The 18,343-nt window shown below is 36.0% G+C and overlaps 1 protein-coding gene and 1 long non-coding RNA gene across 28 annotated transcripts in view; one reads left to right on the plus strand and one right to left on the minus strand.

Moving 5' to 3' along the window:
* The window catches only part of LOC105072018 (uncharacterized), an 87,408-nt gene that overhangs the window by 55,224 nt on the left and 13,841 nt on the right, over nucleotides 1-18,343 (plus strand). For 16 of the 23 annotated variants that reach the window (XR_012510820.1, XR_012510813.1, XR_012510817.1 and 13 more), the window contains 3 exons: nucleotides 2,230-2,353; nucleotides 11,772-11,836; nucleotides 12,110-15,391. This is a non-coding gene — a long non-coding RNA (uncharacterized LOC105072018). Of the gene's footprint in view, nucleotides 1-2,229; nucleotides 2,354-2,793; nucleotides 2,944-3,417; nucleotides 6,604-11,450; nucleotides 11,505-11,771; nucleotides 11,837-12,109; nucleotides 15,392-18,343 lie in introns of all 23 variants that reach the window. The other 7 variants (XR_012510812.1, XR_012510808.1, XR_012510811.1 and 4 more) reach the window with 7 other exon arrangements.
* PTPRQ (protein tyrosine phosphatase receptor type Q) overlaps nucleotides 1-18,343 on the minus strand; it is a 220,239-nt gene that overhangs the window by 30,431 nt on the left and 171,465 nt on the right. For 3 of the 5 annotated variants that reach the window (XR_012510803.1, XM_045519424.2, XM_074375351.1), the window contains exons 52-53: nucleotides 11,526-11,625; nucleotides 8,943-9,071 (exon numbers count right to left, since the gene is read on the minus strand). Coding sequence is in view for 4 of the 5 variants with exons in the window: in XM_045519424.2 (XP_045375380.2) it covers nucleotides 8,943-9,071; nucleotides 11,526-11,625 (229 nt within the window). In the remaining variant the exon portion in view is untranslated. Of the gene's footprint in view, nucleotides 1-4,408; nucleotides 4,454-8,942; nucleotides 9,072-11,525; nucleotides 11,626-18,343 lie in introns of all 5 variants that reach the window. The other 2 variants (XM_074375349.1, XM_074375350.1) reach the window with 2 other exon arrangements.

The following is an 18,343-nucleotide window of genomic DNA, read 5'->3' on the forward strand; positions in this document are numbered from 1 at the left end:
TCATGCCCTCATTTTTTACATTATTCCTTAAAACTACCCTTCACATTACCCTGTTGGCACTGCAGATATTCTCTATCAGTTTCCACCATTCCAGGTGTTTTAACCGGATTCTACTGATTCTGTAATAGCTGATACAAATATTAACTCCTCCATGGCCCTTACCCTGTTTTATTACAGAGAAAATAAATTCTTCCTTCTGTGAAACAAACTTCCTGTGGACAAATCACCTTCCACCTTGTCTTATGGCTATATACGTGTGTGTTTTAAGGACCCATGCATTGAGGTTCATGTATACTTGAAAGCATGGGCAGGATTAATACTTGGCTTATTATATAAGTCCCGCATAAACTTATTCATAGTAGACAGTGAATAATTGTAACTATACAATTGTGGATAAATTCAGAGTAAGATACACAGTAAGCTAAATATAAGTGCTCTGATTGTTATGAGAGAATATCTGAGCTAAATGAATTTTCCAAAACAATATTCAGCAATTGAGAATTCTCAGGAAGTCCTACTCCAAGGTTGAAATAAGTATGATCAATGGATGCATCAATAAACAGTATACAAGTCTAAAAAAGCCATATGAGATCCTCTCACATTAGAGGTTAACAAGTGCTAGATACTTAGGAAATTAGATATATAAATACTAAAATCACCCTTATCTACACAAGTAATAAAAAAATACGTTTCAGAAAAAGATCTGTTTTGGCTTTACTTTTTTTTGGTGTCATTCTCTGTATCTAAACCCAATCACTTTACATAACCTGTCCTTCACATTTGTATTTACATAATGTGAGAAACAGGGATTCTAGAAGTATTTTTATGCAACTTTCCAGTCTATGCTTATCTCACAATTATGTGTGAACTGAAATCAAAACACCTATCTGGATATCTTAAATGGAGAAGACATTTTGGGATAAATTACCTATTTCAACTAAATATTAGTTTTTTTTTTTTTTTTTTTTTTTTTCTTGTTGTCTGAAGCCTTGATTCTTAGCCTCATACTGTATGGGTGGATTTTTCCCTTAAGTATTGGCTGCGGTCTAAATTTTATTTTTCTTTGATGTTTTAAGGTTTCATTTGTAAATAGGAAAAAAAAGTAGTCATTTGGACAATTTATGGAGGGAATTAGAAAAGAAGGTAGGATGTAATATGAGGAAAATGCATCGACTTGTTACTGATGAAGAAATTAAAATCCTTTAAGAAAAATTATTTGGTTAGATCAGCATAGGAAAAAACCTCACAGAAATTTGCATGAAAATCAACAATGTTGTATCAGAAGCAGTGCTGTTTTGAAATCAAGTGATCTGTGGAGACAGACTCAAATAGAAAACTTTGTGTTAATATTTTTAAAAACTTTAAAAATTGTTATATGGAGATTATTTTAGACTGGTATGGTACTGTTGTTTATTTACAATAGTTGATAGACACTATCAAATTATATTCACTCCATTAAGTCTATAAATCAATTGGGAAACTGGCCAGATTTCAATAAAATAACTGACCACTTTCCAATATAAAGGGCTAAGCACTTTTTATTATATGAATCTTAGCTTAAATCCTATGCTGCTTTGTTGAAAGGGGTATTATTTCGTGTCTGGGCTCATTTTTTAAAAGTCTATCAAAAACTTAAATTCCACTCAGATTACTCTTGATAGATCCGGAGAGGAACCATTTATTTATGTTGGCAGTGGTGATTGAAGACCATATTGTCACAGAGAATCAGCTTTCCCTCAAGGTCAATTAGTTGAAATCTATAGGGAATTAAAATATCGTCCAGATAGAGCCAGAGATGACAGCCTATAGGTGAGCAGCTCTAAATCAGCATTACCAGTGGCACAGAGCCAATCAAGAACCTGTTAACCACATTAGCTTAAAAAGAAAAGGACCTTGAATTTTATTGCCTTAATGTAAAAATACGTATTTGTCACATTAACATGTACTTCCTATTCCAATAAAAATTTTTGAAGAATCTTTCTGGTAAAACATGCTAATTAATCTTCTCAAGTTTTGTAAAATATTGAGTGTGAGGTTTTTAGTTTATACATGTCAAGCCATTAATTATTCTGACATTTGCATCTGTTTTCTACAATGATACTCTATTACTTATCCAAAGCATTTACTGTAATGCTTTCAAAGGGGTCTTAATATTTGTTCTTTCCTATTGTTTTTTATTTGTTACAGGCTTTAAAATCCTTTCTGACCCTTCTTTTCTTCTTGTTTCAGATCACCAGTAATTTTTCCGTGGTCCTCAGGATAAATGAAAAATATTATCCTAACCAATGGCTACTAGTCTACAGCTGGCTCTAAAACTTCACTTCGTCCTAAGGGAAACATGCTGCCTGAGTGAGTGAGTAATGTAATATTGTTCTTTCTTAATTAGAAAAATAATCAATGACTGGGTGATATCTGAGTACTTTCTCCGCGTGTCTCCTTGTATCTGGAAGGACAAGTAGGTTTAAAGGAGCTTAGCTCTTTGAAGGGCAGCTCTTCAGAGGGAGTGCCCCTTCCGTTCTCATCACGGTTATTTCCAGTGCCTGGCACTTGAAGGTGCCCAACTGATATTTTTATTGCTCAAACAAGGTGAAATGGACTTTTAGATACATACTTACGGAAAGCAACATTCCTGTGAAGTCAAAGAGCTGAGCTAAGATTCTCAGGGTGGCAGGAGGTGAATTTTCCTTATTACTAAGCCTCTCCACGTTAGCACATTTGAAAACAAATTCTGGACAGATTCTTGTTTTATTTTGTCAACCACCTATTTTAAATTAAAACTGGGCATAAATGTAGCTACCTCAGGGGCACTAGGGCAGAAGCAGTAGAGATGACGAAGAGATGGCTGACAGTTGCCTGAAAAGATGGGCGAAGGTTCTCGGTGAGTGGACTTAATGAAGAGACAGATGACACCACCATCTAAAAAGAAGTCCGTCCAGCCTGAAGGTAAGCACAGAGTCCTCTGTCTGGGGTTAGAGGGCAACCTCGGAAAACTAGATTTGGAAGAAGATGACATCTACTTTAATGTGATTGAGGTAAGCGGTGTTCTGTACAGGTTCTGGTTGACCCAACTATGGAGTTTCGTTCTATCAATGCCAGAGCTCTGAGCAGGGCACTGTTCATTGACTCTAGGAGAAGAAAATGGTGAAAGAGGAGGGACAGTGAGGTTCTATAAAAAATGGAAGCATTTTTCTCTGAGTTACTAGTGGCATAAAGGAAAAAAAAGTAAAAGGATTCCACTTAATGATGACGAAGAAAAGCATGTGGTAGAGTTGTTCAACAAGACCACTTGTGTGAGTCTGGAATGTTGAGAGGTCAGCTTTGAGTGCTAGTTGGAAATGGAAATTTTATGTGTGATGAGATCACTGAAAGCTTTAGCTCAGGGGTGTCTTGAACAAATGTTTGCATTTGATCAAGCAGGTCCTTTGGGGAGAATGTGTCTTCATGAAATGATTTTAATCTTGTCAGTGGGAGCTTGGCAATTAGCTAATAAGAAGTGAGACAAGGTAAGTATGATTCCGAAATGCTAAGTGTGATCAGAGTAGAAATAGTCCTGGCTTCCTCTGTTTTAATCATGCTGAGTACTGTTCATGGTCAATGAGAATGTTGGGTCTTGGCTCCACCTGCCTTGGGGCTCTTGAGGGACTGGCTCCTCTGCAGCAGATTTGAGATTTTAAAGTCAAATACATTTTCACTCTCTGCTTCCATTCATATCCTTTACATGAAGAAACTGTGTATCTCTGGGGCACTCAGTCAACTGTTGGCTCCCTGGTCAAGCTGGCATTTTGCTGTACTGCCCTGAGAATGTAGACAGCAATCTGTATGCTGGGATACAGAGGGCATTTCTGAGCATTAGGAGGGTGCTAAAAGCATCTGCAGTTGACTGCCCCATTGGTCAGGGTAGAAGTATTCTATGAAATGTGCCACTGTGTGTATGCCCGAGTCAGAGAATGGAAAATGTCATCACCTTGGTCCTTACACATTACACAAGCTCATTTCAGCTACTGCAGGTGATAAAGTGTGAACCCCAACTCCATCTGTCGGACAGAGACCTCAGTGCTTGTGTCAGGGTAATAATAAGAAAGAAGCATGGGGAGAAATCTAGGTAAAAACTTATTTCACTATCAAAGTTAACACAAGATAAGAACACAGCAAATTCTTAGGACATGCACATTGTGACTCACAATGTGCATTTCGTGAAGGTTAACTTTACCATGGCAAGAGCATGCACTATTGTAGAGGACACTTTGTAAGTAGAAAGGTCAGAGTATTTTGGGTTTTTTTTGGCTTTGGGGGAAAAATCACATTAAACAACAAAACACTTCATATCATGTATTTTAAAATACAGAGCACACCACCTGGCAAGATTAAAGTAATCACAGCAGAGTTCTCCCTCACCACAGTAACTTACTGGATGACAAAAATCTCCTTTCGCCTAAAGAAAAATGAAGAGTATCTGGAAGTAAAGATTCATCATTTATTTAGCATACACACACGCTGCATTAGTTTTGATTTGTTACTACAAGAACATGAACATTAAATATCTTCAGCTTTCTTCTACTTTTCAACATTTCTTGTCCCAAATTTCACGTTTTGGTCAGATATCTCTTATCCGGATTTGCATCTTTTCAGCATTGCTTGCAAAGTAGTTTAAGACAGAAGTAAAATTAATGACCAGAATCTGTCAAAGAACTGATGGCAATTCAAATGCTATCAGTTTTACACAGAATTTCATATATATCAAATATTATGCATTCTTTCTGAAGTCACAAGAATTACACTACTAAAGGTTTTCCAGTTTCTTCAAGCTTCAACCTACACTAAAATGCCATCATTCCTTTGCCCCATATCACTAGAAAATAAATAATCCCAAAGAAGCAGTTCTTCCCTTAGAATCATCCTCTGCATAGAAAAATGCTAGTTGAAGGAGGATAGTGTGGGCCTTTGTCTTTTTAAGAAGGTTTATATTGATCTCATTTAGAGTGCTTCAGAGTTAAATATACACACACATAATTTTAAGTTTATCTTGACACTTCAGAATGTCATGGGCCATCATCTTGGATGTCCTATTTACTAGAGGTATGACCTTGGACAGTAACTTAAATCCTCTAAGCATCTTTTGTTTTTCATCTGTAAAATGGCGATAAAAGTACACCTACCACAAACGACTGAACAAGTTGAGTGAGACCATTACATACAAAATGTACTACATGGTAATTAGTGGCTCATGAACAGCAGCCGTTACCATGTTAGCAAACCCTACACGTGAAAGTAGCTTGGGGTCATTTTTAATGTTACAAATATTATAAATGACAATAATACCAACTGTACTCTGATTTACAGTTTACAAAACACATACATAGGATTCTTTTAAATGGTAAGCTTCTTAAAGACACATATATTTAATAAAAATTCAACATGGAAAATTTAAAGTTATTAAAGAAAGAAAAATACTCTTAAAATAGCCAGAATAACTAGCATGGAACAAGGCATAACATTAGGGGGAAGATTGAGGAGGGGAAGAAACAGTGTCTGTCAAGTAAGAATATTAGTAAAATTGATTAATATTATTCTGTTACTCTGTTTTTTTCTGATTTGGTCACCAAAAGAAACCAAACTTTTAATTAAGTGTAAAAAGGAGATAATAAATGTTTTTAGCCAGTAGAATCTTTATCTTGTGAAAATTCTGTTGGGCTATTTAATTTTAAAAGTGTTAGAACTCTCTCTGGAAGGTAATCACTGTTACAGTTAAATTAGATAAAAGCCATCTGCTGGGCTCCTTCGTCTCAGCAACTTTAAAGCGACAGGTCTGCAGTTTACCTGGGTGTGTAAGCTCTTCTGGCTAATAGTTCCTTCTAGAAACCTTTCTCATTTCAGTGTGTTAACGGCTATGTTTTGAAGGAGCCATCAAGAAATACCATTTTGTTGTTTATCAAATAAACCCCAAGAGTTATTTTCTAATCTGCTGAATGTGTAATAGATGAGCCCAGATATTAAATATTCTTTCTAAACTTATATAGAAAATGTGCATAATGAAATAATGTTATAAATTCTCATTTGTAAAGATATCACCTTGGCTTAATCCTGAATGTTCTCATGGAGTTACAGAGCACCTAATTTTGGAATTACATTCTCCCTTAGGAAGAAGTATGAAAGAAAGCTTCAGACCCTTTGTGAAATGAGGTAGAATGAAATCAATATAGGAAAAATCTTGTAAATAAATATGCAGGCAGATATAATAATTTAACCATAAAACCCTAAATCCTTAAGAGGATTTAGCATCAAACATTGTAATGACTTTTTTTGGTCAACTAGCTAGCTCTCTAAAATTAGTATTTTAATTATTGATTAGACATTCTTTTATCATTTCTGTCATAGACAGGTGATGAGATATAACACTGGGGAAAGTTGCAAGTCCAGTTAGCATGAAGGAGGTGGGCAGGCTGGAAGGAAAAGAAAGAGCATTTGTCAGCTAGGTAGATCTAAAGGAAATTTTCTGAGTTCTTTCCTGCAAATAACAAAGACGTGTGGTATAAGTTACTCAGCAACGTGCAAGTCTAACTCCAGAATCTGTCATCGGTCTCTGTGGCTCTACACCCTCATCAGGTATGTATGGTTTAGAATAGAGTTAGATTTTCCAGCACCTAACGCATTGTGCACAAGGCTAGTTATGATCTGTTATTCTTTTTTTTAAAGTCTTGTGTCTAATGTATTAGAGACGTTGTTAATATGAGAAACCTTCAAATCGTAAAGCTGGAGATGGAGCTCTGGGATGAGAATACCTGAGCTGCTTGATAGTTACTGCAGTAAATGTCTGTAATAAAGCAAGCAAAGCATAGTGCTGTGTGCCACTGGCATTACAGGTAAAGTTTTTACAGACGTGATCACTGGAATCATAACAAACAAGTGAGAAAGTAAAAAGCATGGAAACTAAAATTTCTAACTTCGCTATGGTTAGGGGTAACATACAACTTCTCTAAATGTGAAAACAATTATTTGAAATATGCTTGAAAGACATCTCTAGATCCTTTTATAAAGAAAGTGACATATAAATATAAACAAACATGGAAGTATGAAAATGAGTCAAAGTTAAGTAAGGCTGTCCTTGAATTATAAATTCCCAATAATAATTTATACAGTCTTTGCCCACAGTATCTTACCCCTTTTTGATAAGGGCTGTGTTCAGAAGTGGAGGAAGAGGCAAACTGTGAGAATACACAGAACTTACCATAGCCTGCCTGGGATGGTAACCTCCTTGATAAAGAATACTTTCTCCAGTACTGAATGGCTTCATTCACTTCTATCTCCTACAGGCCTTACTAAAGACTTACAGGTGATTAATACGGATTCTTTTTTTAAAAAGCTGTTAACTGTGTTTGCATACTTAGAAATGCACATTTTAGTATGAACAGATTCAAATAAATTGTTCAAAAATCTGAAATTAATTGCACCAAGAGAATTAAAGTTTTATTATCCCTTGTACGGTTTCACGTGTAGAAGAAAATTTGAGACGGGGCTCCCAGCCCTGTGGCACTGGCACAAAGAACTGAGAAAGGAGTGTGGACAGGGAGTGGAGCGCATCCTCCTGGTGTTCAGGTGGCCCCCGGGGGGGAAAGGAGAAGAAACTTCCTTGTACTATGCATGCAGTACGACCCTCTGAGGACTGGGATGTAGCCCAGTACTAGGAACGCTCTGCTGTTGCTGTGATATGATTTAACCTTGGCAAGTTACCCTGCAAATCTCGGGTAAAAAAAAAAATCTGATCGTTTATGTAGAAAACTATCCTGCTTAATATACAACCATCTTACACATAGTCTTTGGAGCATTATCCAGGTTGGATGGGAACAACCTATATTAGAAGATTTAAAAATGTACATATCTAAATATAAAGAAGTAAGTTTCCATATCCAGCAAACCAGATTTTGTAATTTACTGATAACACTGAATAACTTTCATTCTGTAGCATTTGGAAGGACTTTGCTTATCAAATGACTGTTCCCTCTATAGCACGTATTAGATATTTTTAGATATGCTGGAAATAATTTTGCACTTAGTCTATTAGGTGAAGACTAACTGTGGTAAATAACTATAAATGATTAATTCCTTTTTAAGTGTAAGACCTTTACCATATTACCATATTTTCAGACTGAGTAATAATTTCTAAAAGTTCAACATAGCTGTCCAGGTACCTTGTAACAACTGTCATGTGCTTGCAAGCATCACAAAATGTTCCATCCTGTAAGAATGTGAACTTAAGACAGCCTGATAATTCATCAAATTCTTAATAAAACTATCTTAATTAGGTATAAGTTTTTCAAATGTGCCAACATTTTGAAAAATTTATAATGGTTTTAAAAGAATTTAAAATTACTTATTCTTTACAACTAAGCACTCTACTATTTCCAATACATATTGATAACACTTAATATTTAGTACACACATATTTACTTTTTCAAAGGTAATTTTTACTTTATACTTAATTCTTAAATACTAAGCATTTTAGGTACACAATTTATACTTTTATACTAAAATAGCTACAAGAAAGGCTTTTATAAAAATGATACAAACAATATCAAGTAGTTACATATTTAATTTAAATTTGTGATTAAAATGTGGACACCTCCAGAAAAATCCAATAGTTTTTTTTTCACATCTAAAATATTAAAGTCTTAATGTGTATAAATACTTATCTGGAGGAGGGAGGAAAAAAGCTTAGTTGAATGTTATAGTCCAAGGTTCATATTCAACTCAAAGTATTAGGAAGATTAAGTGATTCTCTGAACACCAGTGAGAAGTGTGTAGAAGATAGAGGTCACCCTTTGAAAGAAGATCTCTGTGACCTGTGTAAATAGGAGCCCCACAAACACTTCCAACAAGCATAGGTCAGAACAGGGTCATGGCTCTGGGCCCTCTGGACCACTGTTGGCCCAGAGGAGTGTGCTCACCGCGTTAATCTCTCGTCCTTCAGTTCCATGTCTGCTACTGTGATGAGCTGATCCAGCTTGAATTTAGTGTCGATAATTTCTGCATCCCGAGGAGAGTATGTCCCACCTTCTTTCTGCTTCTGTCGAATTCTAAAGTGAGTGTAGTCAAGTCCCAAAAGGGAATAGCATAGAAAGGATAGAACATTAGATTCAGTTTTCTTTTTAAGTAAAGACATTAGTCAAATAATTTTTGTGTTGGGATCACATCTCTGATTAGGTTGTGAATTTATAGCTATTCAACTTTTTTCCTGTTTTAATTCCATAGAATGCATTCTACTATAATTTTTTGACATGCAGTTTTGTTTCAGATAGTTCTGAGTCACTGGTACATTTAAAATATAGAGCAAATGAAACTGAGGCTGGGAGCTAATTTCTCCTCCCCCAAAGCTGTCTCATAGATTTGTCATAGAAAGGAAATATGCCAGTGTGGAAATAGCTCACTGCCGTCAGCACCAGTGCTAAAAGGCAACACTCGATTGTTGTTACACACATGAAACATTTTTACATGTGTGAAGATGCATTAAAATGTGTTTTGAATTATCTCATTGGCTTTTGATAAAAATATTTTCAAGTATATAACATCTAAGTATAATTATGTATCCTATATATAATCTATCGAACCAAAGAATATAACATATAACTGGGAAACTCAGGTTTAAAAACAAGTCACATGATCTGAGAATCACATCCAAGTCTCTTCACTTTGAGCCCTGTTGTACATGCTTATTGTTCTATGACACAGTATGGTATATTACAAAGTAATATTTAGCTATTCTATCTTTTGTACTCCAAACACTTAATATTTATTATGAATCCTGTGTTGAAGATGATGATAAAGTGTGAAATATACTCCCTATCCTCAAGGACATAATTTAGTAGAGAAGCAGGATCTAAATGTAGAAAAAACATAATTCAAGTTACAACTCATAAACAGTAATTGTTTAGTTACAAAATGCTATATAAGTGATTACAACTATTAGTATTTAGAGAAGTAGAAAGTAGGATTTGACTGGAGTGTCCCAGACCAAGAAGGGGAAAGCACATTTCTGGTTGATTGAACAAAATCAGTTGTCTTAAAAACCTAAGAAATATTCAGGCAAGAAGGGACACTCTTGGCTACAGAGAAGTATGCAGGAAAGTTGTAGGGAATGAAGGGGCCATTTCCTGCCCCCCAGAGAGTTCATCCTGTTAAAAAAAAATTGTTTTAGAGCAGAAAAACAATATGAATATGGTGGAATCACATCTTTCAGGGACAAGGACCACATCTTACACAAGATAGCTTTACAAGTGCCTAAAATAACCATGTTCTCTTACCGTCTCCAGGCTCAATCTGAGAACACTGGGATAGGGAAAAGCCCTTTAAGTTATCCAGCAAAATGGTAATTTTAAACATTGAAGATGAAACAGCATGCATGGCATACAGAATACAGGATGACAGTCTTTCAGATAAAATAAAAATAGCACCTCGTGTAATGGTAATTTTTACAAATGTAAGGTGTCTAACTCAGCAATCTACCTTATGAAACTAGACTTTAGGATCATAACTAAGATTTCCTCTGAGGTCCTGTGAACAGGGGGATTAAGAAACTGATACTGAGAATTTGAAAGGACACTTAGAAAACATAGTACAGACATTTTGGTGAAGTAAACATGAGAAAGGGGCCTATCATATAAAGAAATGGGACGTTTTTAAAGTGGTGTCCTTACTGTAAAAATGTTCTGTATAAACTTTAAAATTTAGACCTGGTTGAAATACTTTCAGTTAAACCTGTCAGAGTTATAGATTATTTGAAAAGATGTAGAAAGCCTGACACCTTCTGCTTTTGTGTTTGTGTCTCAGCTCTACGCCCACCCTTCTTTGCCCTGCCCTGTGATACTGGAGGAGCCTCTGTAACATACCTCATATCTCCTTTGCCAACTGGCAGGATGTTAAGCCTTGTCAATAGAGGGCACTACAGTGATCCTGCAAGGCCACAGGGACACGCTGCCCTTGAGAGTTGAAGTGGTGCATTATTCATGGTGGGAGCCCAGCAGCCCACCCAGATGAGCTCTAGCTGCCTCTTAATGTTCATACTCTCTCCATCAGTGAATGATCCAAGTAGCTCCAGCCCACCTACATAATCCCGAAGAGTGGGCTGCTTCCACGGTCCGATTCCAGCCTGCCTACCCTCCAATAATGAATAATGATGGGGAGCTTCTACAAAACAGCTCCAGCCCCTTCCTCTGTCAAATTTCTTGGTCCAAGGATAGGTGATAGGCAGCATGTGCCTTTGGTGGCCATTCCCTGTCAAACAGGAGTGAGACTTCTAGTTCTTTGCTCCTTTATTGTCTGCTCTCCCTTAGCCTAGAGACAGCAGCCACTGTGTCGCACTTGCTACTTCTGGTCCCTTACTATTTTCTTTTACCCACTTTGTAGTTAACTATTTCTACTACTTAACAGTTCTTTTTATTAAATGTTTCCCATTCAAGTAACCATGGTGGCTGCTGTCTGACTGAATGATGTCCATAAAACATCTTAGGAATGTAAGTACAAATAAATCTTACCTTGCAAATGCAAAAATGGCTGTTCCAAGAAGAATGATTGAAAGAATACACAAAGTGACTGAAAGTATAATCTCTACAGTTCTTTCTGAAAGCCCTTCACCTGAAGAGGAAGAAGGATAACATTATCATTAGTTATTATTAAATGGAGTACTATAGTGGGTCTCAAAATACAGAGGAATATTTTCTTGGCATATTTCTCAAGAAGGCTAGTAAAATGTACTAATGTGTTGTTTCTCTTCTTCTTAGATCTTCTAACTTTGGGGCTTAGTCTTTGGCCCTCTTCTTGTTTTCTGTGTAAACTCACACCCTTGGTAAGTCCATGCAGCCTCATGGTTTTAATTCCCATCTATGTGATGATGACTACTTCACTGTGATCTATGGAACTCCTGACTTGCATGTCCAATTGCCTACTATAATCTTTATTTAGAAGTGTAATTAAAATTTTAAAATCAAAATGTCCAAACTCCTATACTTCCCTTCTTCCAACTGTATCTTTCCACCTCTTAGTCAATGGCAACTTCATTGTTCCAATTGCTCAGGCAAAAAACCTTGGAATCATACTTAACTTTCTCTTTCTCTCATAGAACACATCAAAAATCTGTGTTTTCAATGGATACACACTTTTCACTAAGAGAAACCAGGGGAACTTGGAGAGAGAGTAATTCCAAAGTGTGATCAGGGAACAAAAGGAATATGGGACATCTAATGGGGCAAGAACGCTAAGAAGCCATCAAAGACTAAAGGTCTGGGAAGAACAACAGAGCATCCTGAAGAGGTTCCTACTGGCCAAAGATGGAACAATTTAAACTTTGTAATGAATAAAAACTGGAATTGACTGAAATAGATGCAATATATAAAAATCCATTAGTTATAATATTACTCAATGAAAGAGAGATCAAAATTAAATACTAATTTGTAAACACTGGTTATAGCTAAATCACCATTTTTTTACTCTAAACATCTTTAATTAAAGGGAGAAAATTAAGCATTTTCCTCCCTCTCTTTCTCAAAGAACTGTTTTTTATGAAGTCAAAAAAATAGTCCTAGTTAAGGCAATAAAGCTCTTCATTAGAGGAGAATTCTATTTAATAAATGTGGAAGAATTAAAATTTAGAAATTAATTTTTCACTAATTAAATAACTGATTCAGGCAACAATCATAAATACATCTTTAAATGATAAGAAGGAAAGTTGGTAAGAACTTGGATATTTCAGAAATGTCAAACTATCACCTCACAGATTATCTGCTTGTTATAACAAGAGGAAAAACCAACTTTACAATGAAGGATCATGCTGCCACCAGCACTAAACTTACCGATCGATTTTAAGATCACTGAAACTGTGGCAACCAGATATTATACACCTCCTGAGGTGAGGTATGTTCATCTAGGCAGCAACACCTATAAAGCATCCCTGCCAAAAATGTTGACTGTGAATGTTCAAGCCCTTAGATCTTATCTGTAATTTATAAGGAAGTAGGAGATGGAGTAAAAAATAAAATGACACCAATAAGCAACAGACAAATTCGGAATATGGGACCTCCTGCAGGACAGCTCACCTGGTTGCTTCAATGAGTCTATGGCATACGGGGGAAAAGGAAGAACAAGTCTCAAGCAATAGAAGTAAAAGCAAAAATAAACAAATGACACCTAATTAAACTTACAAGCTTTTGCACAGCAAAGGGAACCATAAGCAAAACAAAACGACAACCTATGGAATGGGAGAAAATATTTGCAAAGGATGAGACTGAACAGGGCTTAATCTCCAGAATATATAAACAGATGATACAACTTAAAAACAAACAACCCAATCCAAAAATGGGCAGAAGACCTTAACAAGCAATTCTCCAGTGAAGACATATGAATGGCCAATAGGCACATGAAAAAATGCTCAATATCACTAACTATCAGAGAAATGCAAATCAAAACTATGATGAGGTGTCACCTCACACCAGTTAGAATGGCCATCATTCAAAAGTCCACAAATGACAAATGCTGGAGAGACTGTGGAGAAAAGGGAACCCTCCTACACTGCTGGTGGGAATGCAGTTTGGCGCAGCTGTTACGGAGAACGGTATGGAGATTCCTCAAAAAACTAAAAATAGACTTACTATATGATCTAGTAGTCCCACTCCAGGGGATATATCCAGAGGGAACCTTAATTCAAAAAGACACCAGCACCCCAATCTTCGTAGCAGCACTATTTACAATAGCCAAGACATGGAAACAACCTAAATGTCCAGTGATGGATGACTGGATAAAGAAGCTGTGGTACATTTATACAATGGAATACTACTCAGCCATAAAAAATAATAAAACAATGCCATTTGCAGCAACGTGGGTTAACCTGGAAAATGTCATTCTAAGTGAAGTAAAATACCACATGATGTCGCTAATATGTGAAATCTAAAAAAATATAATAAAATAAAGACAAACTTATTTACAAAACAGAAACAGACTCACATAGAAAACAAACATGGTTACCAGGGGGGAAAGGGAGTGGGAAAGTATAAATTGGGAGTTTGAGATTTGCAGATACTAATTTTTATACACACACACACACACACACACATATATAATAAGTTTATACTGTATAGCACAGGGAACTATATTCAATATCTTATAGTAACCTATGATGAAGAATATGAGAATGAATGTATGTATATTCCTATGTGACTGAAATATATTGTGCTGTACACCAGAAATTGACACATTGTAAAGTGACTGTACTTCAATAAAAATATATTTTAAAAAAACAGAAAAAAAAAGATTGAGACACAAGTCAAAAATATATGAACTTCTTACTTGTATCCTGATTCAAACTATAAAGAAAAAGAATCAGAGGATGAGTTGAAAATATATGTAGTATTATATATTAAGGATTTGTTAATTTTACTTAACTGAGATGATAAAATGTACTTTTTGGAGAAATATGCTAAAGTATTTTGGAATGGAATATAATGCTTTTTGTGATTAAGATACTTCAGAAATAAAAGAACAAATGCATAAATAAGAGATGTAGCAAAGTGGTAGAAATTAACTAAATTTAACAGGTCTATGGAGGTTCATTATACCATCCAGAACTTTTGTGTAACTCGGTTCACTTCTCACTACCTCTGATGCAAGCATCCTGATCAAGGCCACCATCCTGTTTCACATGAATTTTGTATGGACACTTAACAAGTCTTCCTGTATCCATCCTTGTCCTGTTTCCATCTATTCTCATTTAACATTCTTAACACAGAAGCAAGAGTAATGCTTTTGAAACATTTCCTCTCTATTTAAAATCCTCCTCATCTCTCACAGAGAAAAACCAAAGTCCTTCTAACGGCCTATGGCTGTCAGTTAATGGCCTCTGGTCCCTCATTAACTCTCTGGTTCCCTGTTACCTCTTTGACTTCCCTTCCAGTCTCCACCTTGCTCATTACTCTGGAGCCAGGCTGGCCTCCTTGTTGTTCTTGGAATACACTAGGTCATTCTTGACACAGGGCTTCTGGCCAGCTTCTGCCTGTACCTGGAAAGGTAATTCTCTTGTACATCTGCCTGGGTAGCCATTTCATTACCTTCAAGGATTTGCTCAAATAATCACCTACTCAATGAAGCCTATACTGACCACCTCTCACAGACTGAATGTATGTGTCCCTCTAAAATCTAATACAGTGTGACTGTATTTGGAGCAAAGAAGCAATTATGTTCCATGAGATCATAAGGGTTGGGCCCTAATCCTATAGAACTGTTGTCAACAGATGACTGGATAAAGAAGCTGTGGTATATTTATACAGTAGAATTCTACTCAGCCATAAAAAAGGATACAATAATGCCATTTGCAGCAACATGGATAGACCTGGAGATCATCATTCTAAGTGAAGTAAGTCAAAGAAAAAGAAAAATACCATATGCTATCACTCATATGTGGAATCTAAAAAAAGAAAAAAGATGACACTAATGAACTTATCTACAACACAGAAAGACTCAGAGACATAGTAAACAATCTTACGGTTATAGGGGGAAGGGGTAGGAAGGGATAAATTGGGAGTTTGAAATTTGCAAATATTAACTAGTATATATAAAACGGATAAACACCAAGTTTTTTCGGTATAGCACAGGGAACTATATTCAGTATCTTAGAATAACCGATAATGACTAAAGAATATGAAAACAAACATATGTTTGTATACATATGACTGAAACATACTCTACACCAGAAACTGACACGTTGTAAACCGACTATACTTCAAGAAGCTAGTTCTCTCCTCCCTGTGCACACTGAGGAAGGGCCACCTGAGGACACAGCGAGAAGGCGACCTTCTGCAAGCCAGAGGAGAGCCCTCACCACGTACTGAATTGGCTGGAACCTTATCTTGGACTTCTGTAAGAAAATTAATTTCTATTAAGTCACTCAGTCTATGATACTTTGTTATAGCAGCCCAAGCAGATTAAGACATCACCCTACTGAAGACTGAAAGCTACAGCTCCCTTACTTCCCACCTTCCCCCTTCTACATCCTCTGCACCCTGGTCTACTTTTTCTTCACTCCATAGCCCTTATTACCTGGTAACATATAGTTCATTTATTTATTGTCTTATAATTTGTTATCTGTCCCAAATGTAAGCTCCCTGAGGATAGGAGTCTTTGTTTTATTCAAAACTGTATTCCAAGTTCTGAGAATAGTACTAGGCACATAGTAAATAGTCAGTAAGTAAATTTTCTAAATTTACTAATAAATAAAAATACTAATTTTGAAATAGACATTAAACATTTTCAGGTTGAAGATCAGATATTAAGCCAAATAAGAATATACAAGTTATTAATCATTTGTTTTTGATACAACTAATTACAACCAATTTTAAGTTATATGATTTAAAATTTTACCTTAGGAAATATCAAAAGTCAAGTGACAAAATAAAATAGGTTAACTGTCTGTGAAATATGCAGGGATTAATGCTTCATCTTCTCCCCAGGATTGGTGCTTATGAAATGTTAATGATATGAAAGAGTCCCTGTGGCTATTCTGCTTGGTAGATTTTAATGAATTTGGAATCTGAAACACTTATCAGAGTTTCATGGTCATCTGGACTCTCCTGCTAAATTTAGAAGATTCTAAAGGAGCATGTAGCTTACAAAATATTTTAGATGCACCTTTTACATACAATATGAATGGTCTGCTTTACGAATTTCACATGCTGACTCTTACTTGGATATTCCTGGGAAAAGAAACATGAAGATGGCTAAAGAATCGTATTTATCAGGTAGTACTGAGCCACCGGACCTTGGAAGCCGGTGGGAAAAAAATAATTTCGTAGACGATAAAAAATTTTCAGATTAGATTACCATTTCAAAGCACTAGCCAAGGGAAGTGAGGAGATGACATGTAATGTATTAATAAACAATAGGTAATCCTTTGGGCACATGTATTATGTGGAACTATGAGGAAAGGACAAAATGTACCATGACAGTCCAGTACAAATGCTGATTCACTGCTGTGCGTGGACTCAGAGCATGACCAGGACAGCATGAAGTCACTCCTCTAAATCCTCTCATAGAAAACAGAACTCTTTCACATGAAAATACAAACTTGATTCTTTTTGTAATAATCACAAGTCATTTCCTGACTAGCCTTAGAATCCTATGAAAGGTCAAACTATGTTTTATTTGCATAACAGAATATGCGACCGTAAGCAGATTATAGTTACAAGGCACTACCTAATTTTTCCTAAGTATTATCCTTTGATTAAAATTATTATTTAAACTCAGCATCTAGATCTGAGTTTTTAAGCCAGTTTTATATCTCTAAGAAGAAACGAACTGAGTAAGTTCTAAAGCTCGCAGGACAACATCTAGCTTTCGATGTGAGTACACAGTACACGAACCGTCCTCTTAATATTATTAATCTTAAAAGAAAATAAGTTCTTATAACAGAAGTTAAGTATAAAAAGTTCTCTTTTAGGCCAGTATTACCATCCAGCATATTCAAATACTGTACTAAAAGTCATTCAATTTCATAATTCAAGAAATGTAAAATACCCTGAAATAAATGTTATTTTCACATCAGATTGGCAGTATATTAGAAGCAGATAATAAACAGTGGCTTCCAAGATGGAGAGAAAAGTCACACTTACTCATAAAAAAAAAAAACAAAAACCAAAAAGGCACTGCATCTTTTTGTGTAAAAATAAAGCATACTCGTGTATGAATGTTAGCCTCAAAAAGGCTAAGGTGAGAAGGTGAAAAGAGAACAGCTAGAAATAACTTAAAATGTTGAGAAGAGAAAATGGTCCAGTAAGGACAGGAGGTCTGTGGGAACAGAGCAATCAGCAATAGTAATGAAACTGGAAGGTACTTGGGTACGTAGTGACTTCCAGCAACGCAGGACAGTGCTTCCGCGCACAGCACTGACTCGAGTCAGCCTGTCAGGGTCAGAAAGCTCGTGCTGCCACCTCCCAGCTCTGTAACCTTGGGCAAGTTACTTAACGACCCAGCTTCAGAGTTCGTACCGATAATTTGGGGATACCCATAAATACGAAATCACGTGATAGGGTTGTAGTGAAAAATACATGGGGTTATATAGAAAAACACCCATAATGGGCTTGGCACATAATGTTTCATATCCTTATTAATAACATTTCATATTCATTAATCTATCCATTTGTCTGATTTAATCTCCCAGTTAGCTTATGAAGTAGGTATTATTATTCTCGTTTTGGAAATAAGATTGCAGAAGCTAATTTGTTAAGTAACTAACCCAAGGTTATGAACATTCCATATAAGCCAAAACTGCCTGAAAAATGCAGGTTTGACTGAAGTTTATGAGGTTCATCGT

Source organism: Camelus bactrianus, chromosome 12 (genome assembly GCF_048773025.1).
Source record: "Camelus bactrianus isolate YW-2024 breed Bactrian camel chromosome 12, ASM4877302v1, whole genome shotgun sequence".
Taxonomy (NCBI): domain Eukaryota; kingdom Metazoa; phylum Chordata; class Mammalia; order Artiodactyla; family Camelidae; genus Camelus; species Camelus bactrianus.